At 34.8% G+C, this 23337-nt stretch overlaps 2 protein-coding genes and 1 long non-coding RNA gene across 7 annotated transcripts; 2 read left to right on the forward strand and 1 right to left on the reverse strand.

The window, feature by feature from the left end:
• Positions 1 to 4209: 4209 nt before the first annotated feature.
• LOC104091493 (small ribosomal subunit protein uS15) lies at positions 4210 to 6397 on the forward strand. Its single transcript, XM_009596847.4, has 5 exons — positions 4210 to 4357; positions 4458 to 4530; positions 5220 to 5358; positions 5449 to 5635; positions 6164 to 6397. The coding sequence occupies exons 1-5, from the start codon at positions 4335 to 4337 to the stop codon at positions 6195 to 6197; spliced, it is 456 nt and encodes a 151-aa protein (XP_009595142.1). The 5' UTR covers positions 4210 to 4334; the 3' UTR covers positions 6198 to 6397.
• A 2613-nt stretch (positions 6398 to 9010) lies between these two features.
• LOC104091491 (uncharacterized) lies at positions 9011 to 12766 on the reverse strand. Of its 3 annotated transcripts, none has more exons than XR_004505775.2 (3): positions 12627 to 12766; positions 10557 to 12552; positions 9011 to 10417 (listed from the first exon to the last, which is right to left on the reverse strand). It is a non-coding gene; the product is annotated as an uncharacterized lncRNA (long non-coding RNA). The 3 variants fall into 3 exon arrangements; XR_004505777.2 differs by having other exon boundaries at positions 10557 to 12509; positions 12627 to 12765; XR_011410724.1 differs by lacking the exon at positions 12627 to 12766 and having other exon boundaries at positions 10557 to 12359; positions 12458 to 12548.
• On the forward strand, positions 12197 to 19814 carry LOC104091489 (uncharacterized). 3 transcript variants are annotated; one of them, XM_070183232.1, is made up of 8 exons: positions 12197 to 12870; positions 12960 to 13070; positions 13734 to 13881; positions 13972 to 14061; positions 15264 to 15318; positions 15979 to 16101; positions 17499 to 17555; positions 19483 to 19814. In XM_070183232.1, exons 1-8 carry the CDS (start codon positions 12674 to 12676, stop codon positions 19662 to 19664), a joined length of 963 nt encoding a protein of 320 aa, XP_070039333.1. In that variant the 5' UTR covers positions 12197 to 12673; the 3' UTR covers positions 19665 to 19814. The 3 variants fall into 3 exon arrangements, with proteins under 3 accessions (XP_070039333.1, XP_009595140.1, XP_033510783.1); XM_009596845.4 differs by lacking the exon at positions 19483 to 19814 and adding an exon at positions 17899 to 18426 and having other exon boundaries at positions 12201 to 12870; XM_033654892.2 differs by lacking the exon at positions 19483 to 19814 and adding an exon at positions 19088 to 19116 and having other exon boundaries at positions 12203 to 12870.
• Positions 19815 to 23337: the final 3523 nt, after the last annotated feature.

The following is a 23337-nucleotide window of genomic DNA, read 5'->3' on the forward strand; positions in this document are numbered from 1 at the left end:
AGCCACTCGCCATGTTTGTGCAGTTAGAGAAGCTTTTGCTACTTATGCTCCTGTTGGACCCGGAGAGACAGTTTATATGGGAAATGCTTCAACAGCAAAGTTGAAGGATATGGGAAGATATTTCTGAAAATGACTTCTGGCAAGGTAATGACTTTGAACAATGTCCTTCATGTTCCCGAAATGAGAAAGAATTTAGTTTCTACTGGACTTCTTGTTAAGCACGATTTTAAGTGCATTTTTGTGTCCGACAAGGTTGTCATAAGTAAAAATAAAATATTTGTAGGAAAAGGTTACCTCACCGAGGGCCTTTTCAATCTGAATGTAATGGTTGTGGAAAACAATAATAATATTTCAGCTTCTTCTTACTTACTTGAGTCAAATGATTTATGGCATATACGTTTGGGTCATGTCAATTATAAAACCTTGTGAAAAATGATTAACTTGGAAGTACTGCCTAAGTTTGAATGCGAAAAATCAAAATTTCAAACATGTGTGGAATCTAAGTATGTTAAACATCCTTATAAGTCAGTTGAAAGGAATTCAAATCCTTTAGACTTAATTCACACAGATATTTGTGACATGAAGTCACTACCATCTCGCGGTGGAAAGAAGTATTTCATAACTTTTATTGACGATTGTACTCGATATTGATATGTTTACTTACTGAATAGTAAAGATGAAGCAATAGACGCATTCAGGCAATACAAAAATAAAGTTGAAATGCAACTTAACAAGAAAGTAAAAATGATAAGAAGTGATAGGGGTGGTGAATATGAATCTCCTTTTGAAGAAATATGTTTAGAATATGGAATTATTCATCAAACAACAGCCCCTTACACGCCACAATCTAATGGGATTGCGAAAAGAAAGAATCGTACATTAAAGGAGATGATGAATGCGTTGTTGATAAGTTCTGGTTTGCCACAGAACTTGTGGGGGAAGCCATTCTTACGGCTAATCGAATATTAAATCGAGTGCCCCATAGCAAAACACAATCCATTCCATATGAAAAATGGAAAGGAAGGAAGCCCAACTTAAATTATTTTAAAGTGTGGGGGTGTTTGGCAAAAGTGCAAGTTCCTAAACCCAAAAGGGTAAAGATAGGACCGAAAACCGTTGATTGTGTTTTCATAGGATATGTGACAAATAGTAAAGCATATCGATTTCTGGTTCATAAATCAGAAAATCCCGACATTCATAATAATACGGTTATAGAATCAGATAATGCTGAGTTCTTTGAAAATATATATCCGTATAAAAAAGAATGTGAATCGTTTGGTGAAGGATCTAAACGACCTCAGGAGGAAACAAAAGAAAGTACATGTAATCAGGAGGATCCAAGACGTAGTAAACGTCAAAGAACGTCTACTTCATTTGGACCAGATTTTGTGACTTTCTTATTGGAGAATGAGCCTCAAACATTTAAAGAAGCTATGACTTCTTCGGAATTATTATTTTGGAAAGAGGCAGTCAATAGTGAAATAGAATCCATATTGAAAAACTATACATGGGAATTGGTTGATCTTCCTCCTGGAAATAAACCTTTGGGTTCTAAATGGATTTTTAAGAGAAAAATAAAAAATGATGGCACTATTGATAAATTCAAGGCAAGACTCGTAGTCAAAGGGTATAGACAACGAGAAGGTGTAGACTACTTTGATACATACTCTCCAGTTACAAGAATTACGTCCATACGGATGTTAGTAGCATTAGCTGCAGTATATGGTCTTGAAATTCATCAAATGGATGTTAAGACGGCCTTCTTAAATGGAGAGTTGGAGGAAGAAATTTACATGGAACAACCTGAAGGGTTTGTGGTTCCAGGTAAAGAAAAGAAGGTATGTAGACTTGTTAAGTCTCTTTACGGACTAAAATAAGCACCCAAACAATGGCATGCGAAATTTGACCAAACAATGTTGTCAAATAATTTTAAGATAAATGAATGTGATAAATGTGTGTACATTAAAAATGTTCCAAATCACATAGTCATTGTTTGCCTATATGTGGATGATATGCTGATAATGAGTAATGACATTGCCAACATAAATGCTACTAAGCGTATGCTCAATAGCAAGTTTGATATGAAAGACTTGGGAGTTGCTGATTTAATTCTGGGAATTAAGATCCATAAGACTCCTCAAGGTCTGGCATTGTCACAATCTCATTATATTAAGACAGTACTTGAAAAATTCAAGCACTTGGGCTTTAAAGTTGCAAAGACTCCGATTGACGTGAATCTTGCATTAGCAAAGAATAAAGGCCAAAGCATATCACAATTGGATTATGCTCGTGTGTTGGGATGCTTAATGTATATCATGAATTGTACACGACCAGATATAGCTTGTGCTATAAGTAAACTGAGTCGATATATGAGCAATCCAGGCCAATCTCATTGGATGGCAATGAAACGAGTTTTGGGATATTTAGAACATACCCAGAACTTTGACTTGCACTACAGTAAATTCCTTGCGGTGATTGAGGGATACTGTGATGCAAATTGGATCGCTGGTTCAATTAATTCTAAGTCCACGAGTGGATATGTATTCACTATTGGTGGAGGAGCGGTATCTTGAAAGTCGTCCAAACAAATATGTATTGCCCGCTCTACAATGGAGGCTGAATTCATAGCCTTATATAAAGCCGGTGAAGAAGCTGAATGGCTCCGGAATTTCTTGGAAGACATTCCATTTTGGCCCAAACTGTTGGCACCAATATGCATACATTGTGATAGTCAAACAGCAATTGGAAGGGCTGGGAGCGTTATGTATAACGGTAAATCTCGTCATATACGACGAAGACATAAAACCGTTAGGCAATTACTCTCTAGAGGAATTATCACAATTGACTATGTAAAGTCAAGTGATAATGTGTCGGATCCACTTACAAAATGCCTAACTAGAGAGGTAGTTGAAAAATCATCAAGGGGAATGGGGCTATGGCCGAGAACAAGTCATTGTGGCGATAACTCTACCTAGAAGACTGGAGATCCCAAGATCTAGGTTCAAGGAGATCAAACAAAGTCATTAATGACGGTTCAACATTGTCAAATAAAATTTTAGTCCGTTCTCGTGATGAGACAATGTTCAGTACCAAGGATAAAATATTAAGGCTTTTTAATGATTTTTAAATTTGATACGGGGTATATCAAATAGTGTATCTACAGGATGACACGTTTAGGAATCACCTATGTAAGTGTGAAGTGTTAGCCGCTTCAAGGAGAACTTTGTAAGGCCAGTTCTCTACGCACTTATGAAACCAGGCGGTGTTCATGGCTGAAACGAACACAACAATGAGAACCAAAGACGGTTAAGGGTTGATTGTGTGACTTATGGTTGTCTAGGTATACACCAAAGATCGACGGTTCAAAGATATCAAATCTACCGATTGACCGAGTATATCCGACATAAGTTCACTACGGAAAAGTTCAAAGGAAAACCTACTTATCCAGATGCGATTAATCCTTGCTTGCAAATCACACAGTTTTTCCATGCGTACTTCCGTGATATAGCCATTCCCCATTCATGTGAGGGATTATTGAGGTTTTTTGATATTTAAGATGAAATAGTCTTAAAATGAGGGTGAATGGGAAATGGAGGGAAAATGAAATTTTTGAGTAAAATTTTAAGTTTTTCCCTCTTGACAATGAGACATTGTCCCATATTGGAAGAGGAAAAGATTTTTGGTGGGTATATATATAATTGCTCTTCTTGTAGCTCTTAAAGAGTTAAGAAGAAAGCAAGCCTCGCGCCGTCGTCGGCTTCGGCTTCGGCTTCGGCTTCGGCTTCGGCTTCGGCTTCGGCTTCGGATTTGGTCAAATGATCGATTGATTGATTAATTTTTTGGACCAAATTTATTTGTTAATAGTAAATATTAACGTAAGATTATCCGCATTTGTAACGGATATTTTCCACGTAAAACGATTGAAATTGTCCCCTGAACTATTTGTTAATGTTGGAGATTAGTCTTTAATGATGGACTGCTAGTCAATAAAGGAAAATTTAACCCATTTTTATTACGACAAAGATTGGTCTAATACCAATACTTAATCATTTTGTATAGTTTAGGGACAAATTTGTATTTTTAATTGAAATAACGGGACGAGTCTTTCTTTTTTAGAAAGTTCTTGAAAATCACTGAACACCAGGGCGTAATATGTAACTATCCTAAAAGATCAAAATACAATTCAAAGAATAGGAAGGACTTGAGTGCAAATAAAGAACCTATATATAGAAAACCCTAATCCTCCTCCAGTTGTAATTCTAGGGTTTCGCTGATAGAGCCAACCGGAGCGCGGCAGCCACTCGCACACCACCGTACGCCACCAAACAGCCACCATGGGTCGTATGCACAGTCGAGGGTTTGTTTATTCCTACCTCCTGTTTAAGTATCACTTGTCCATGCCACATTGTACTGATTTTTGTATTTTGTCAATCTTTTTTCTTCTTTGGTGTGCTTAGTAAGGGTATTTCAGCTTCAGCTCTTCCATACAAGAGGACTCCACCAAGCTGGCTGAAAATCTCTGCTCCTGATGTAAGGAATTTATTGCTTATTAAAAAACTTGAATTTTCCTTTTGTTTCCTTTCATACATATAAATTGATAACTAATAAAATTGGAAAGAAAAATGTAGAGGTTGTAATGATACCTTGTCTGAATTCTAAATTTCCACATAATGACACGGGCGAATCCTCTAAATACTAAAACCTGGATAAAGCAAAGTATTCATATAGCTGATAGCTGATAGTTGATTGATTTATTTAATAGTTTTAATAGTTGTTTAAAAAGTTATGGAAATGCTGAATAGCTGGTTTCATTTAATGATGATTATGTTATTAGTTTGTACCTGAACTGAATATGTACGTCTTTAGCTTCAGTGGGTGGGATTTCTAGGTCTAGGAATTTTGTAGATTCATTTTAAATTTACTGAAGAATCAATATAAGGGATTAACTACTGGCCTGAGGAAATGTGACCTTTAGTATAAGTTACTGATGCCTCTTTAATGCCTGTAGTTTCTGCATGAATGCACGATGACATGTTTCCACAAACAATTGTGTAACCATTTCTCCATGTTGTTTGAACGTGTGATTTCAATTTACCATACCTCAGATAGAACTTTTTAGGTTTTGGCCTTGCATCACTGAACTGACTGGTGTGTGACTGTTGAAGCGTGGTCAAGTCATTTTAGCTTTTGTCAAGTAACAGCAATGTTGTGCTTTCCAGGTTGAGGATAACATCTGCAAGTTTGCAAAGAAGGGTTTGACACCTTCTCAAATTGGTGTTATTCTTCGTGATTCTCATGGAATTGCTCAAGTGAAGAGTGTAACCGGTAGCAAGATTCTCAGAATTCTGAAGGCTCATGGTACTCATTTTTCTTTTTTGTGTATCTAATGTTCCTTGATATGACTTTTCTAAAGGAATGCTTGTTTAACCTGTTAATGTTTCCAATCAGGACTTGCTCCTGAGATTCCCGAGGATCTCTACCACCTTATCAAGAAAGCAGTGGCCATCAGGAAGCATCTTGAAAGAAACAGGAAAGACAAGGATTCCAAGTTTAGGTTGATTCTCGTCGAAAGCAGGATTCATCGACTTGCTCGCTACTATAAGAAAACAAAGAAGCTTCCACCAGTCTGGAAGTAGTAAGTTCACTCTTGTGTATTTTATTTTAGCGGTGAACTGCTTCTGACTTTGATTATATGTGTTATATGTGTGCAAGTTGAAATTTTGTTTCGAAATATCTGTCTTAGGGAAATTTACTAGCTAAATTATTTCTACCTGGAGTCTCTGTGGTTCCACCAAATATGCTATTTAGGTCTATGAATGAAGTGGATTAATTTTATTTCGGGGGCTTGTATTGTTCGATTTAATAAATTGGATATTGCTTTGTTCATCCTTTACCCTTTGGCTACTTTATTGGGTTGATGTCCTAGATACCCAACATTGCGCCTGTATAGATATTTTGTGATGGTTACTAGTGAGGTGGACACCTGGCAAAGTTTTACTTGCAGTGCTCTGTGTGCACAATGTGGTCGAGTGTGTTATAGTTGCGGTTAATATTATATGAGTTTTATTAGCGCCCCCCACTTTAGCCCTTTTTAGTTCATGAATTTGTTTAACTCTACAAAATCTAGAGAACTGCATTACTGAGGTCAATTTTTGCCTTGCAGTGAATCTACCACCGCCAGTACTCTTGTGGCTTAGAGAAGATCATGGCACGGGATTTCTAGTTTCTTGGTCAAGTCCCATCTTCAAAATTATAGACTAAGTTGTTTTTGTATGGCCGAGTTTGAATGGAACAAATTTTGTTTTGAGAGATGATAAGGGAACATTTCCAGCTTTAAATTGGCAATCCGATTCTCTTAGTACTTGTGGTATATTTATATTTAGCTGCTGTTTTTCAATTCCCCGTCTCATCAAAGTTTTGGAAGTAGGCTACTAATTCATGAACTTGTGCAAACCTGAATGGAATTTGAATTATGCTTTCCTTGAAGCGAGATAATTAGTAGAGTAGCTCTTATCTTGTCCTAAACAAATGGAACGTTGTCAAACTTGGCACTACATACACAGCCGGAAGTGAGTTGGATGGTTTGACTTTCTCATTATCATTCGATTACCTCTATGAATGTTTGGAGCTTGGGATACTCTCTGGCCCTCGACTACTAAGAAGAGAGGAAAGACGCAAAAGGAGCTGAAGGAAGGAAGAAATAGTACTTCTTTCTATCAAGGACTCTAGTTGAGGGTAGAGTGATCTTAATTGTTCAATCACATCCCTTGGTGGTGCTAGTTTTGAATTATTTGCAAGGTTATTTTCTCCCTATTACCGGATGCTGCTTCTTCCTTTGATTGGTTAGCAGAAACAAATCTCATCAAAATATGAATTATTTGCAAGGTTATTTTCTCCCTATTACCGGATGCTGCTTCTTCCTTTGATTGGTTAGCAGAAACAAATCTCATCAAAATACTTGGTAACTCAATCAAACTCTCAATTGCCCAGGGATGGTGGGATTCTTTCACTGTTAAAACGTATGTTAGACCAGTTTGTTCACAATAGTTTCTACTTTCTATTATAAGAGCCAATCCCTTTTAAATTGAAATAGTTCAAGGATCTCTGATTTGTATCACCCTTCTTGCAAATCCTCCCACCTCACCAGTAGTGATGAATCTTGTCAACATATAACTTGGTGTAAATTTAGTATAGTCAATACAAAGTTTGATTGCAACGTTTCTTATATTAAATGAGTTAATATCCAAAAATCCTCTTCAACTATCATGTTTTTGTCAGTCCTGCTTAAACTATTCGGTGTCCTTAGAATCCCCCTGAACTATATTGCCCTTCATATTAAAAACCCCTCATTGCATTCTTAGAGGTGCGTGTAGTACACGCTCCTAATGATTTAAAAAACGTGCCATGTAGCACTACACGTGGCTATCTAACTCAGTCTAAAACCCGCCTAAACTATCATTTTTTGTCAATTACCTACTTAAACTATCCGGTGTCCCCAAAAACCACCTGAACTATATTCCTTTTATATAGTTTACTCATGATGTATTACTTTCAGATGATTGATTAATTTTAGGAGTTTTGGCCATAATAATATTTAATGTACTGTGTTAAATTTTAGGTTTAATTATGATTGTGCTTTATGCTTAACTCCAAATAAATATAAATAAAGGCATATGGTGTCGCATTTCTTAAAAAACATCTTATATTACATAAAATAGATTACACAAAATAAAATTTCGCAAATAAAAAATCAATTGGCTTACAATTACATTCTCTAATTCCAGATTACATAAAAAAGGTTCAAGATATTCAACTTTATTCTCTACAAGGTGTTGAATTTAATAAGAAGATTTAAATTGGTATTCTTTCAATAATATGTGTAAGACATGAAAGAAGATTAAAACAAGAAAGAGAATAAATCATTTCAGAGGAAACAAGAGAGGGAAAATTTTTCCAGAGGAAACCCATATGGAAAACTGAAGAAAAAAGATTAAAAAATGAAGAAGAAGGTGATAAATAAAGAAGAAAAATAAAAAAATAAATAAGGAATAATGGTGAAAAATGAGAAAGAAAGGTGGATATAACTGAAATAAGGAGAATACATATTAAAAAAATAAATATGAAAGAGGGTTAGGCTAATTAGCCATTATTTTCTGTGATATGAGCCATTTTGATGGCTTTTTTTGCCGCCACGCACTCCCAAGCGAGTGTTTACACACGTTATGCATGCTCAGCAATGAGGGAGTTTTAATATGAAGGACAATATACTTCAGAGGGGTTTTGGGGACACCGAATAGTTTAAGTAGGAAACTGACAAAAATATGATAGTTTAAGGGGTTTTTAGGGTACTAACTCTATTAAAATTGATGTTACTAATAGATGCTTAATTTATGCAAGTGTTATGTAGTTTGTAATAAATAAAATATAGGATAAAAATAGATTAATCTAAAGACAATAATGTCCTTAAAATTGTCCATAACAATCTCTATGGTCTTTGAATTCACTGTTGCGGGTCTGAAAAACGGTTAATAAAGGACCGCCATAAGAGAAATCCCAGAGAGCTAATTGGAGCGTGACCCATTGACCCAATTGGTTCACCCAGCTTATTCCATACTAGATGGGATAAGCCCGTGCAAGCACGGGCCCAACACAAGAGCGTGTTTTATTTCGATAAATATTATTTGCCAGCGTGAAGAGTACAATATTTATTTGAAGAACATGTGTTTTATATCATGGTAACTTTTGCTTAAAAAATATTGCTCTGTGATGAAGACAACAATCACTTGTAAGATCTGTTAACATTTCCCAAGCAGGAGCACTTGCAATACGTAAGAAGTTCTGCGTCTTATTGTTGCAAAGATAAATTAACATTTAATGGATTTTGGCCCATGAGTCTGATGAGATAGTATTTCCTAAGCAATGAAAAAACATGTCAAGGATATGAATGAAGTTAGTATCTTCCTGCTGATAGTGCAGCAGGGTAAAAATTGCTAATGGGTTGAGAGTTAACTTGAGTTGAAATCCCAGATAATGAAATTTTCCCTGATCTACATCGCAGTAGAATATAATTCCAGAAGTTAAAAGAGATCAATATACTTATGCTTACAGTCCTTCAATAACAAAGATAAGCTGGTGTTGCATTCTTTTAGCTTTCTTGGTGCTACTATGCATTCCAAATGTAAGTATTTTTTACAAAGGCATAAAAGAATATCTGTAGTGCATAGATTAACTTGAGAAAATCCTAGTGATGGCAACAACAGAAGAGGCCAATCACTATAGAAATGGAAAATGGAACTGCACATTGTGGTTGATTGCTTGTTCATGAGATCTGCTAAAAGTACTGTATGACCAGAGGCACAGTTATTTGCAATAACATTAAGTACTTCCATTGCATGAGAGTGTGATAGATCGTAGATGATTCCCTCTAATACCCACATTGTATTCTTCTTTAGCTCTAAATCTGATGATTGAAGCTTTTCAAACCAATCTTTTCACTCTCTTCAATGATTTTGCTGTCAGCATTGGGTGTTTTTATTCATTGATTGCCTCTTTTAGAACAGTAGTTTTAACCTGCAAGACCTCTGGCAAATCAATCTAAAAAATGTTAGTTTCTTTCAAGCAACTCAAGCGGTATGCCCTTGTATCCATACCTGCAGATAAGCAGATTGATATCATTGGTCTGTTCTATAATGTCGCTATTCAAATAAATTGCAGGGGCTAGCAAGGAACAGAGAATATAAAATGCCAGATCGATACACTAAGTTCTCGCTAATGCACCAAGTTTAGGGAAAGGCCAGATCACATTGATATCATTTGTTGTTCTGTACTGTCCCTACAAAATGGATTCAAATAACTTGGCGGAGGCAGTGAGGAACAGAGAGCAGAGAACGGCGGAAAAAGGCTGGATCACATTTCTATACAGTTTTATACGTAGTCTTATCTTGCATTTCTGCCAGAGAATGTTTCTTGCTGTGAACCCATGAGCTCCTAGTCATGCAGCAATAACTGTTACCGCTGCGCCAAGGCTCGGCCTCAGTGAAGAACAAAAAGAAAATTTCCATCAATTCATAGCTCGATCCCCCTAGTTAAGCCATAACTCGAAAGAAATGCATCGTTTTATCTAAATCAGTTGAATGTATCAAGTTATGTGGTAATGACCTGCTTATCAATGATTATATCATTTAGCAATATAGAGATTGATTATTACCAATCACACCTATCTGAAGTTTTTGCCAAGTTGGTACCCCATAGTCCTAACAACAATTTTTTTCATTAGCCAGGCCAATTCCATTCCACGTCTAGAAAAAATTAAAACCTTATATCAGATTGTGAGAAGAAAAACTTTACCTGAGAGATATACCATACAGTTGTATTATAGATCCTGCTATCAGCACAAACATGGGCGACGGTTATCTATCTGCACATGTAAATTTTGGAAAGGTAGATAAACATTTTAACAAAAAAAAACACCAGAATTTAGACAGTTTGACATCGAGTGTATTCTTTGAAACTCATAGGAAATAACATAATGTATCTAAAAGCAATATTTGAGGCACCTCAAATAAAGCAAAATCCAGGAAAGCGATAGTGCATCTACCAAGGTCAAATCCTCTGCTGATGCAGTGCCGCTTTTTTAACTATTGTTGGAATGTCAGTGGAAATCTGATGTAGTTTCCACGTCTGTCATTCTACCTCCAATCCTGCTTCCTTCAGCAGTCATGGCTTAAAGATCCACAATATCAACAAGATTTTGCCAAAAAAAGCATACAATTAGTCACCAAATGTACTTTAAAACATGAACATTTAGATGAAAGAATTAACAGCTAAAGATAAATATGTTAATACAAAATAGTAAGCACTGCTTAAAATTTTGTTGGAAAAGTTACAACTAATACCAACAAGACTTACTGGTAAAAATGAGTAAAGATTGATAATAAATTACAAAAAAGTTTTCTTAACAAATACCAAAAGAGTTCGTAAAAGTGAACTTATGAAGTTACTAATTTCGGTCCATAGAGAATACGCAACCTAACATTTCAATACAAAGTTATAAAGCATGTTATTTTGGGTTGAAATAAAATGATAGCGCAATTTTCTGTAGCAACTTATAGTACTTTGTGGTACTAACATAGGGAAGCATTTCAGTCTGCAGGGCTACCTGACCCAATGAACATGCAGAACAGCACAAAGAGAAGGAAAGGAACTTTTCTGCACCTGAAAGTCCATTAACCTGCATCTGCATATGTAACACAACTATCACACTGGAAACATATATCTATCTAATGGAATATATCATTAAGAGAGGAATAGAAGTAGTACGTAGGTCCAGTGTAGTCCTGAACCCATCTAGAAATGGAAAGAAAGATCATTAATAACAAGATGAGAAAAGAAATCGAGTTACAAGCTAATTCTGCACGATGATTGTATTAATGCTGTATATTGTGTTAGAAACAATATTTGCCCGAACAAGCTAATTCTTAAGATTGCCCTTTAATGTAAGGGGAACACGAATCGCCTAAAAATAAGTTACTTACAGAAAGAACATCACAGAACATGTACGGCTAAAATATGATTTTCTCTGTGTTCCTCTTGAAGATCACCACTCTTCTGATAGCAATAGGAGAACGGAGAGTTGAAATTGAAGAGCTGTAGTATACGTTGCAGCTGAAAATGACTATGGAAACCGTAACAAATACTAACTCACCATCAGGAACAGTAAAGCTTCAAATTTTATGGATTGCATTAGTGAGCCTGTCATTTTGTCTATATCAAGAACAAGTATATGCTAGCTGACAATGGCAATCCCAATTTATAGTTATTTGTAGACCTTTTTCATTTAAGCAACTATGTTTAACTTATAAATAGGGTTTATTTATAAGTAGTTTGACTTAAAAGAATAAAGATTTATCTGTAAAAGGCTCATATAAATAGGTTGATTAAATAAGCCTTTAACAAAGTCTGAATCAGTTTGAGGGGATACATCAATAAGAAACAGAAATTTCTTCTAACAATTTAACTATATGACAAGGCTATCACTATTTCTATTTGGATTTACAAAGCAGTAGTTACTTGACAGCAAAAGTATATAACATAGTATTATCTCTTTAAAACTTAAGTTTTGAGTAATAGAGCTTAAAACTTTGTTTGGAAAATTATAGTAGCTAATACCAACATGAGTTACTGGTAAAGAATTTTAAGTCACCCGATCAGTTGTCTCCATTCCCATTAATTTACAGCAGTAGTCTTTGTTGTCTCGCTGATATATTCCAAAGTTGATGATTGAGGTTGGGATGCCGCTGGACATAGCCCTAAAATATCACTTTAATGACTTCTTTGAGTCCTCACTTATGGAGATGGAGCTGCTATGAAAAACATATTAACAAAGAAAAGATAAGCCGGCTGAAACACCAATTTCTCTTCAAGCAGTTGAATTTCACAAAATCAAGAAGGATTCAACCATTATTTTAGTTGGAGCTGCAAAATACCAAGCAAAGCCCCTAATTTCACTTCTGCCAAAAGCGAAACAAAATCGTCGGTGGCAATCAATGTAGACTGCAAAATTAAAAATTTAGATTTTCTCTGGAAGACACAAATCAGCAAGTGCAGGGACACAAAAGGAATTATACCTAGCACAGAAGTAATAGAACGGTCTCCTGCTTGCTTTAGGGCTAGAATGTTCACTTCTCGACTGAGTACCTCCAGTTTGCGACTTGTACGTTGCCGCATCTTTCCTCTTCCTTCACCCCCTTTGACATCCTTCCTCTCTACTTCTCTGCTCTGTCGTTTCCCTGCTTTTACTTCTTCAATGGACAGCTCGGGTTTCCGCAAGTCTTCTTTATCCTCCTCTGACTTTGGTCATTCCAATCGAAGGTAAAATATTTTCTTCTTCTTTTGCTGAAAAAATTTTCTGTAAAGTTTCAATCATCAATTGGAAAATTATGTTTCTTAATCAATGGCAGCGGTGGTAGAGGAAGAGGGAGAGAATGGGACAATAATGAAAGATCAGGAGCCCGAGGCGGTGGTGCTGTCAGCTCCGGCAAAGATAAAATTGATGCTCTTGGGAGACTCTTGTATGTATATCACTTTATATTTCTTCTTTCGGCTTTTGGTACTGTTCTTTTTTATTATGTAGTCAATTAATCAACTGAGCCTCAATTCCAAATTGGGTGCACTATATGATTCATTTGTTTACATTTCCCTCTATTCAGGTCATGTGCCAATGATTTCGGTAATTCATGTTGATAGACTATCATCCTTCTTGTGACACATGATAGTTAAAGAAAATTCAATCAGTCAATCAACAGAACAGTAGTCCCAATTAGTTGGCTTTGGCTTTATGAATCCTCTCTGCCAATTTTGCTTTATTTGGGTCCTTCGTTATTCCAAGATTCATAATAATTCTTTGGTACACCATTTTACACTTCAACTTACTACGATCTTCTTCCTTTATCCTGGTTTAGGACCAGCAATACTTTGCGAAAATCAGGGGGAGGGGGAGTTAATAAAAGAAAAATAATACTTAGAAAATTTTGTCTAGCCATGATGATCATTGGAAGTGATTAGTTCCAGGTCTCTAGGTATTAAGGGTATGTACATCCTGTAGTTTGAAATTATAGTTCGTTAAGTACCAAGTGTCACTTGTCTTAAACTTTCTTAGTTCTCTTATCAAAATCCAAACTTTGTCTAAACTAAATATGATATCTCGAATATTCTGTAATGTTGTTTAAACTTAGGACACGCATTTTGCGGCACATGGCCTCTGAGCTAAACTTGAATATGAGGAATGATGGGTATGTGAAGGTGCAGGATCTGTTAAAGCTAAACTTAAAAACATTTGCGAACGTCCCATTGAGGTCACACACAGTTGATGATGTCAAAGAGGTTAGTTATGCGAAGCCTTGTGCTCCTTTAATTTGTTGCCTCCTTCCTTTCTTTCAATTGAGCGAACTGGTTTCCATTGTTTTCTTATAGGCAGTACGGAAGGATAATAAGCAAAGATTCGGTCTGTTGGAAGAGAATGGAGAACTTCTGATACGTGCTAACCAGGGCCACACAGTAAAGGTACGTTCTTTCCTTAGGTGGAATAATGTTATTTCCTTTCCTATTTCGAGCAGAATTATGTTGGATTACTCTGTCAATAAATTAGGCCAGTCAGGGTGCTTCCAGTCTTCCACTATAGCTGGACAAATTTGTGAGTTTTGATGAATAAAGAGGTAAAGTCTCAATATGTTTGGAGATGAAAAGAGAAAGAGAAAGAGAAAGAGAAAGAGAATGAAAGACTAGAAAGTGAGAGATTGGACATGTATTTTCCTTCAATTCATGCACTTTAGAAAGTGTGTTAGTGGAGTGCCTATAAGCATATTTCATTTAGTGCAAGCATTTACACCCTTATTGTTCCTAATAATTTTGTATTACAAATGACAAACTATTATGAAATTCTCACTGCATCCGCATCTTATTCATAAACTACTACACCTCAGTCCCAAATAAGTTGGGGCCAGTTATATGATCCTCACTTAGTGTGTTTCTTTATTTAATTTATCTCAGGCCAAAATTATACAAAATAAAAATTAATTTTCCATATTTTTGTATTACAAATGAAACACTATTATGAAACTCTCAGTGCATCAGTATGTTATTCATGTTTCTAATAGTTCCAATTTCATCTTTTCGTAATTAAAAAGGTATCTCATGATATGCAGACCTTTCCCAAATGTGTTTTTCCCTTGTATGATAAAGTAAACTAAAGTAATGGTATAGCAGACATCCAATAGACTTCTGTGGTCCACAAGTTAGCAGTGTCATCGTTGGTAGCTGAAAATATATTGTTCCAGTGGAGGAGACTCCACTGTTCTTTGTTGTTCTTCTTCTTTATTCTGAGCATGGTTGACATCAAAATTACTTTTGTATAACTAGATCTAGCTTCTTCTTCTCGTTTACTGAGTATGTCAAATATTTATTCTTATTTAAGTTTTGCACATCTATGTCCATGCTTCTTCTGTTCTTTTGGACATAGTTGATATCCAAGTATTTAGTTCTTTCTATTTTTTATGACTAGATCCTATCTGGCTGGCATTTATGTTTTTATTCTTGTAGAAACTTCAAATGAACAACAGTTGTCTTCTTCATTGTCAACTATATTATATTCATTTACAAATTCTGACACTGCAAATGAAAATAACGTATATGTGCCCTTTACCCAATATCAATTCATAATCTTTGAGTTGGCAATCTTTTCTCTAAGTTTTTACATCTCTTAGCAGATAGTTGAAACTGAGAGCTTATTGAAACCGATCCTTTCAGCTGATGAAGTTGCAGGTATAGTGAATTTTGTGCATTTAATATCTTCTAAATACTTCTAGTTGGAATATGTCTTTTTTCATAGGAAAAATCACTCTTATTTGGAGTCTGTCTGGGTTACTATTTGAACTGTTTTATAAATTCTAAGCACCCTATTCAATATCATGGGGGTGGGGGTTGATTGGTCATAGGGCTAAAAGGAATAAATTTGGGTCTTGCTCAATGTCAAACTGCCATGTATTCCTTCTATCGCAACTTAACTGGCAAAATTTTTAAATTGTTGATAATTTTCCTGAAAAGATCTTGCTTTTACCAATGTAGTAGCAGATACTAACATCTGAGTAATTTTCTTTTGTATAAAGTGCTAAAATCTGATTAATGTTAATAAATGTATAATGTTAAGAGTACAAAAATTCAGTGTTTCATTTTCAAATTCTCATTTTATATATTGTAATATTGACCAGAAGAGGGGTGATCCTGAACTCAATACATGTATAATGTAAGTTCAAAAAACTCTTCAAGTTTCATTTTTAGGTTCTTGTTTTCAATATTGTAATATAAATTGAGATTACTTCCTCATCTCGTGCTGAAGAACAATTTTTATATCAATGTCTCCCTGGGTCTTACTTGAGAATTTCTGTCTCTGATGTTTTGGTTTTCATTTGTGGCAATATGCAGTTTGTGTACATGGCACTTATAAGAAGAATTTGGAATCAATTTTGGAGCATGGACTCAAACAGATGAAAAGGTTACATGTCCATTTCTCATGTGGCTTGCCAACAGATGGGGAAGTAATTAGTGGTAAGATATCTTATAAGATCTTGTATCCGTTGCTATTTTCACAATTTACAAATTCATTGTATTTCATGCTAATGTCATAAATCTACTTGCACTGATTACTGTTTCTCATGGCATGAATAATTCCTGCACAGAGGCGGATCCAAGATTTAAATCTTATGGGTTCAACTTTTGAAATTTTTAGCATTGAATCCATTATATTTTTCAAGTTATGGGTTCATATCTACTATTTTGTAATTTTAATGAATTTTTACACATAAATTTTTACTCCGCGTGCCACTGGTTAACCCATTTTTTATTCGTATTAAACACGGGTCGGGTCGGATAATTTATCCGTTTTTGCAGTACCTATTTTCGACCGGCTCATATCTGACCCGACCCGCTGTTTGCCACCCCTAATTACAAGAATGACCGTTTCATTTATGACAGTTCTAATAAGTAGTAAGATGATTAGTACAAAAACATAGTGGCCAACTTGTTGAAATCTCAAGAAATGGCTTCCACCACTTGGGCACATGTAGAATTAAAAAAATAATTTATTTTTCTCCAAAATTTGAAAAAGATTGACTTTGGTGGATACATTTATTTTTATTTTCCTTTATTAAGGATGGAGTTTGGTCATTATTTCATGTTTTCATTAGTTCACTAACTACAATGAAGCAATGGACAATCTAAAATTTCGTTCATTGCATCTCCAGTTTTAACCCTAAACCTTCCCCAAACACCAAGAAGAAGGGCAAATTGGGAACTAAAGAAGAACTATAGAAATTGGTAGCATGCATGTACAGAGTATAGGAAATAAAAAATGTATAATTAGATGATTCCAATTATTAGATAACAAGAATTCCCATAGTTTTGTAACAAATATCATGGCCTGCATTACGAGTATGGCCCTTTTGTGAGGACATATCTGTTTCTCAGATTCAGACATAATCTCCAAATATCGTAGTACAACATTATATGCAGAGGCGGATCCAAGATTTAAGGTTTATTGGTTCCTACAAAAATCTCGAGTTAATATACAATACTAACTGGATGAACGGACTGGGTTCCAAGCTAAATATTTTTATACATTTAATGAATTTTTCAATACAAATACACGGTCTAGACAAAAGTTACTGGGTTCACGGGAACCCGTAGCTATTGAACTGAATCCGCCCCTATTCCTGTAACACACAAATTTCTCAACTGTACCATCAAAGGTACAATAGTTGATCTAGTAGAATCCTGACATGGTGCATTTCTAAGAATCATTTCCTGCGATTTCTTATGCATCATTGTTTATCTTTGACCTTCTGTATCTTCCTTATCAGCAACGGACTCTTGCTTTTAGATAGTTCACCTGAACTTCAATATACTTGGTTTTCTTGGGTAACTGAATAATCTTTTCCACTGACCAGGAATGAGGCGAGATGTTAATGTCCTCATCTTTCTTGATGTGAGAAGAGCTCTGGCAGGTAATTGTTTTGATTTTTGAATTCTAGTAAAGTTTTTCTAAAGTTTTATCATAATTCCAATAAAATGGAATCGAATAAGGTACTAGTTAGAGACTGAACATATTAGAAACCTATAATGGGTTCTCAAGAAATAAGTAATATCTGCAGTGAGATGACAGGAAACAATATTCTAACTTTCTGTATTCAGACTGATGTTTTAGCTTCGTTATATATTCTTTCTAGATTCAAAAACTAACCTCGAAATCACAAAGAGAACATATTCATAAGTTGATAGTTGAGAAAGTGATATGAAAATTCAAAAATCCTACTTTTCCATGTTTCTCACTGTTATACATTGCTTCAGACGGGATGAAGCTTTATATCTCAGACAACAAAGTTATCTTGACGGAGGGGTTTGATGGTGCGGTGCCTGTGAAGTACTTTGAGAAAGTAGAATCATGGCCAGATAGAAAACCTTTGCCATTATAGATTGGAATGTCACTTTTTTCCTTCATTCCCTTTTGCATCCTTCTTTCTTTTTACTCCCTTGCACTGCACCTACTCTCCGCTTCCTGGAGAAAAAAGAAAGAGGTAAATTTGTAGCAGGTCATAATGCTCTTTGTTCTCTGCTATTTTCCTTACTAAGATCCGTTTGAATCAGATATGACTAGTTTGGTGATCAGACGCATCTGCACTGCAGTGCAGCTTTGATATTATTTTATCGATTTTTTGGTTAACTCTTCTTGAAGGAGAAGCATATATGATATATGCAGCTTTCTATCCGCCACAACTGACATGGAATGTAATAAATGAATAACAATAGTAAGTTAAAACGTGTCGTGGATTTGGTTCATGAAATTGTTATTCAAATTAACCATGTTGCCAACCACAACAGTGAATACCTGTTCAATTAGTTTCTCCAAAATTAAGTAATATCTGCACTGCCCAACGTTCAAATGCATGTAAACATTGTGATAGAAGATTGCAGAAAAGAATAACTGGCAAAAGCGTCCTAAAAGTTGGTTCATTCATTAATTTTTTGGACAATGGAGTCAAAAGTCGGTGGATAATGGCAGTTTCTCTCTATTTAATAAGTACTACACTAGAGTTTGATCACAATATGATTCTTATACCAGAGTTTATTCACAATAAAGATTCTAACTCGAGATTTGCATATATAACCTTTACTACTGCACCAAAGTTCAGGGCCACAAGTTGGTTTATTGTGCATTGAGGGCACAAAGGGAAGGGCTAATAGGAGTATAATAATCTATATATTATTATAATGCGGGGCCATAAAAGTCTGACGTGGCACTTTGATCGAGCAGCATTCTCATTTATCTTTTGTCTCAAATAATTGACCATGCTTTTCATTTTAATCTGTGGGAAAAAAGTACCTAACCGTCACGTCTATAATTTTACAAAGATGAAAAGTCACGTCTTTATTTTTGTTAATTGCCCTCCGTCTCTTCTTCTTCCTTTTCCCAGCCAACATTGGTTTTGCTATTTTTTTGTTACCTCACGATACAAATTCATGGTTATCCCTGAGGCAGAGCACAAAAAATAAAAATATCTCTAGGCCACTTCTCCGCTCCTGAAGCAGTGTAGCCAGGTGTTCGATTCTTCACTCCCTTTCAATTCTTTGATTTTTTTAAAAGTGAACATGTATGTAAGAGTGACACGATTAGTAGACTGACGACGAATGCTTTGTCAAATTGACATGACGAATGCTTACTCCGGCGGCTTGATACAGTCGACATCTCTTCCCCTCATCGCTGCAAAATGCCTTAGGCCTGAATGTGGTACCTATATCTACTAAATGCTCTCTTTGAAGTGATTAAATTTAGTGAATTCATCTTACGTCGTTCTCTTCTGAATTAGCAAAAGCTACGGTTTGTTCTTTTACTCTGTACAAAACTTATGTATTTATTTGTTTGTCTTTACACAGTTATTGGATGTACCAGTCATCTCTACCCTTCATCAATTGAGCAGTTTTGGGTGGGCAAGAATCACCCCCGAGTGATTTCTAACAGAATTTGGGGGCAGTTGAAACTCCAAATTATTGATTTTGCAATGAATAGGTTTGAAGGATTCATTATTTCTGACATATATGACCCATCTATAAAGTAGCTCTTTTGTCCTATTTTTTCCTTTCTATTTAAAATGTCAGTAGCAACTGATAGCTATTCCTCAACAATACAATAATATTTTCAAACCAAAGTGTAACATACGGTTTATTGCAATGTGTTCATGGCATGGTTTGCTTCAGTTCTGATTATATTTGTGGAATATTCATTAAATATTTTAGTTGTGTTGTTATATGCTCCTAGGATTCTACTTTCTTCTTGGTATATATTGAGTGTGATAGACGCTGCCTGCCTATAAATTTTATGCTTGGAATTCTTCTGCGTAACAGATATTAAAAGAAATTGTTGTTGAATTCATAACATTTGGTTCTTTAGAAAACAAAACTTTTATTGTTACCACTATGATCTGTATGTAGTACATGGTTACTGCTACTAAGCATTTTTCATTATAGGGGAGTGGAATTTAAACATGCTAAGCTTCTTATCTTATTAGGTTTCTCATTCAAGTGTTTCATTCCTCAAAGTATACTTATCTATGTTTCTTGAAGCTTGATCTTTTAGTGCACTTCATATTAAATCTTGTAATTATTGCATTCTTCTTTTGCTTTTCATGGTTAATCTTTTTTAACTCTGTTATCAAACTTAACAAGCATAATTCAAAACTTTTCTCTTTTTGTTCCTTTCTTTGTTTTGCTTGGTATTATTTTTGGCAACTACCTTGTGGGCTATGACATATCTAATACTATATCTGATAATACACAAGAAATATAGCAGATATGTTAATACGGAAGACAATGTTGAAGTGTGTTAAGAGGGACCAAGACAGATACCTCTATTGCTTGCCACAATTAATAAAATTTTGATAGATTATTCTGATTAATTTCTCTCAGGTACAGGCAATTCGAATGACATTGCCTCCTCTATAGAATATTAAAGACACTTACTCCACTTCTTTCTGTCAGAAGTGGACTAATTTGCCATATTTTCGTCCTCTTTTTATTGGCATAATTAGAAATCCAGTTCTCTTGAAACTAACCGACGTTGCATAACGCATTGGCCAAGAATACCTCTCTTTTCTTTTGGCTTCTTTCGATACAATTTGTTAACTACATATATTTTCCTATTCCCCATGCCATTTGTCTTTGTTTTGTTAACTGCTTCTTCTTTTCATTAATGTTGCGTATTTTTTCTATTTTTTTAACTGTTAAATAGTTATTACTTTTATTTTTGTTAATTATCGCATGTAGTTTTCTCCAATTAATTAATCTGCTCATCCTTTTCAGTATCTAATATTCTCTAATAAAAATGAGTAATCGATGTGTACTAAACTACTAATCCCTATGTCTACGAGCAGATTCATTACTATATTTTTATACCCTATATATAGACTATAGAGCTTAAGTAACCTGAGCAAGCATGTTGTAAAATCATGAAGCCGCATTACTAATAACAAAGGGTCAAAGCCAGTGCCATCCAAATATTTTATCAATATCTTAAACGAAAAACGGCTATTCTTTTAGATTATTGTATGATTTCTTAACTATGGCTACTCCTTAACTAGGTAACGGGACAAGCATAATACAGTTAACTTCAGGATATGTTCTCACAGAGTTGTTCGATTTCCACTATTTAATTTTAATTACCATAATTTGTAAACTGAAAAAGATGTTATTTATTTATCTGCAGGTTTTACAGAAAATAATGAATCAAAGCCAAAAAAAGCAAGCCTCATGAAAAAAGAAAAGTGCTAAATACGCTACAGAGGCAAAGGAACATGATAAGAAGTGATGCAACATGCAGCCGGAGGGGATGGAAAGCAAAAATAAAAATAAAGATAATTAGAAGCCTACAGAGCCACCATAAGATTATATTCATGAGAGCAAGAAGGGGCCACACTACAGATCCTATAGTCCTGCTCAGGGGCGTATGTACCATAACGGTACGGGTTCAGCCGAATCAAATATAGCTTTTGTCCAATCTTTATATTTGTCTTCAAAGTTCAACACAGTAACTTCAAAGGGGTATAATCCAAAACCTATAAATTTCAAATCTTGAATTTGTTTCTTGTCTTGCTGAAAAGGTATGGTTAATTTTTTTAAATTTTATTTTGATGTATTTCGATCGAGTTACACTGCTTTTTTACTCATTCTTTTGATTGGACATGTCAAAACAGAGAAAATTAGTGAATGAATGAAGCTTCCCCAAGATCTTCTACCACTTTGCAATAAAGCAAGAGAATACTTCTTTATGTGCTCTATTAATTTTAAGAGAAAGTATACTGAATTCTGATATGGTAAGCTTATTGTGTTTTATAAGTTATTAGAAAAATTGTGATGCTTGATGAGATATTAACAATGTGCAATCCTTCCACGGCCAAGATGAGCTAAATTACTTAGATAGTTTATTTTAGAGTTTGCAAAAACTAACTTTGCAAACTTAGTGTTCGAGTTATTGGAAAGGTGTTTGTTTGATCTGTTTTTGCAAACTTTAAAAAAAAAATAATCTCCAACCTTAGTTTTTGAAATCTTTCAAAATAATTAGCTTTAGATGAAGTTTATATTCCCAATGATGGGGAGTTAAACATTAACGAGATGGCTGAATTCTATTGTGTACGTTCAGGTAGCTCCTCTCAGCGAAGTTAGTTATTTTGAAGCAATAAATGGACTTCAACATGGAATATCTTCTCTCCGAGGATCTAAGTCCGTCAAACTTATGGTATCACTCATATTGTTTTGGCTTCTTGGATATAATTGTTTGAGAATTGGGTGACACTTCATATGATTTAATACATTCGATCATTGCGTTATACGAACAAACATGTAGCTTTATAGTTTGGATTTTTAGAATTATGAAGCCGGCTTAGAGAATGTTCATCTAAATCAGTTGAGGGAAGTAAAAGCCAAAAAACTCTTTGTACAAACCTTATTGCTATATCAACTTGAAATAGCTGTTTTCTTGTGGCATAATGACTTATTACCTCCTTTACAATAGCATTATAATATACGCTTCATCATCCTGCTTCTTTTTTGTTGTAGCATGTCATACTCGTATTTTTCTTCTTCATAACTATTCTGTTTAATATGGTTTGCTTTCATATATGTTCTTTTTTCTATATTTTTCTTAATTTACCTAATGCTAGAATGATTGGTGATTTAGAGTATAGCTATCGCATTTTTAATTGTTATCTTAGTCATGCTTATACATTTTTTCTTTGGTGATTGGGACTATCCATAAGACCTATTTAAGTGCTATCAATTTGACTCATGCTTTATGCCTTTGTGCTATATCTTCATCTCCAGCCTTTGTCACCTTTTTTTACTTATCTTAACCGTTACAAATGGACCACAATTCTATTAATATGAGCCTTTGTTAAATGAATGTAATACACGATCGATTGATAGAACTGACTACAAAATACTAAGCAGCAAAGAGCTTCTTGCAATTAACCAGAGTAAAAGTTTTATATTACATGAACAAGTTCCATTCTAAGCTGATAACACTGCTTGCTGGTGGGATGCCTTCTTGATTGATCGATTATTTTTTTATGCACGAGATTTAGATGGATGATTCCTTCTTTTGATTTGTATTCTGTCAACTTTAAATTTCTTTACTTCACTTCATCAGCATGTTTTTTGAATAAATGAAAATTTTTAACAAACAAATATTCTATTATCTAACGCAATAAATATATCAAAATACTTAAATGCCAGTATTAA

The sequence above is a fragment of the Nicotiana tomentosiformis genome, chromosome 1 (assembly GCF_000390325.3).
Source record: "Nicotiana tomentosiformis chromosome 1, ASM39032v3, whole genome shotgun sequence".
Taxonomy (NCBI): Eukaryota; Viridiplantae; Streptophyta; class Magnoliopsida; order Solanales; family Solanaceae; genus Nicotiana; species Nicotiana tomentosiformis.

What these genes read in the sequence shown, in the direction of transcription:
- LOC104091493 (XM_009596847.4), top strand. Translation starts at nt 4,335, where the DNA reads ATGGGTCGTATGCACAGTCGAGG. An exon ending in CAGAATTCTGAAGGCTCATG is followed by an intron (nt 5,359 to 5,448) that starts GTACTCATTTTT and finishes GTTTCCAATCAG; the next exon opens with GACTTGCTCCTGAGATTCCC. An exon ending in CTTCCACCAGTCTGGAAGTA is followed by an intron (nt 5,636 to 6,163) that starts GTAAGTTCACTC and finishes TTTGCCTTGCAG; the next exon opens with TGAATCTACCACCGCCAGTA.
- LOC104091489 (XM_070183232.1), top strand. Translation starts at nt 12,674, where the DNA reads ATGTTCACTTCTCGACTGAGTACCTCCAGTTTGCGACTTGTACGTTGC. An exon ending in GATGCTCTTGGGAGACTCTT is followed by an intron (nt 13,071 to 13,733) that starts GTATGTATATCA and finishes GTTTAAACTTAG; the next exon opens with GACACGCATTTTGCGGCACA. An exon ending in TTCAGCTGATGAAGTTGCAG is followed by an intron (nt 15,319 to 15,978) that starts GTATAGTGAATT and finishes GGCAATATGCAG; the next exon opens with TTTGTGTACATGGCACTTAT.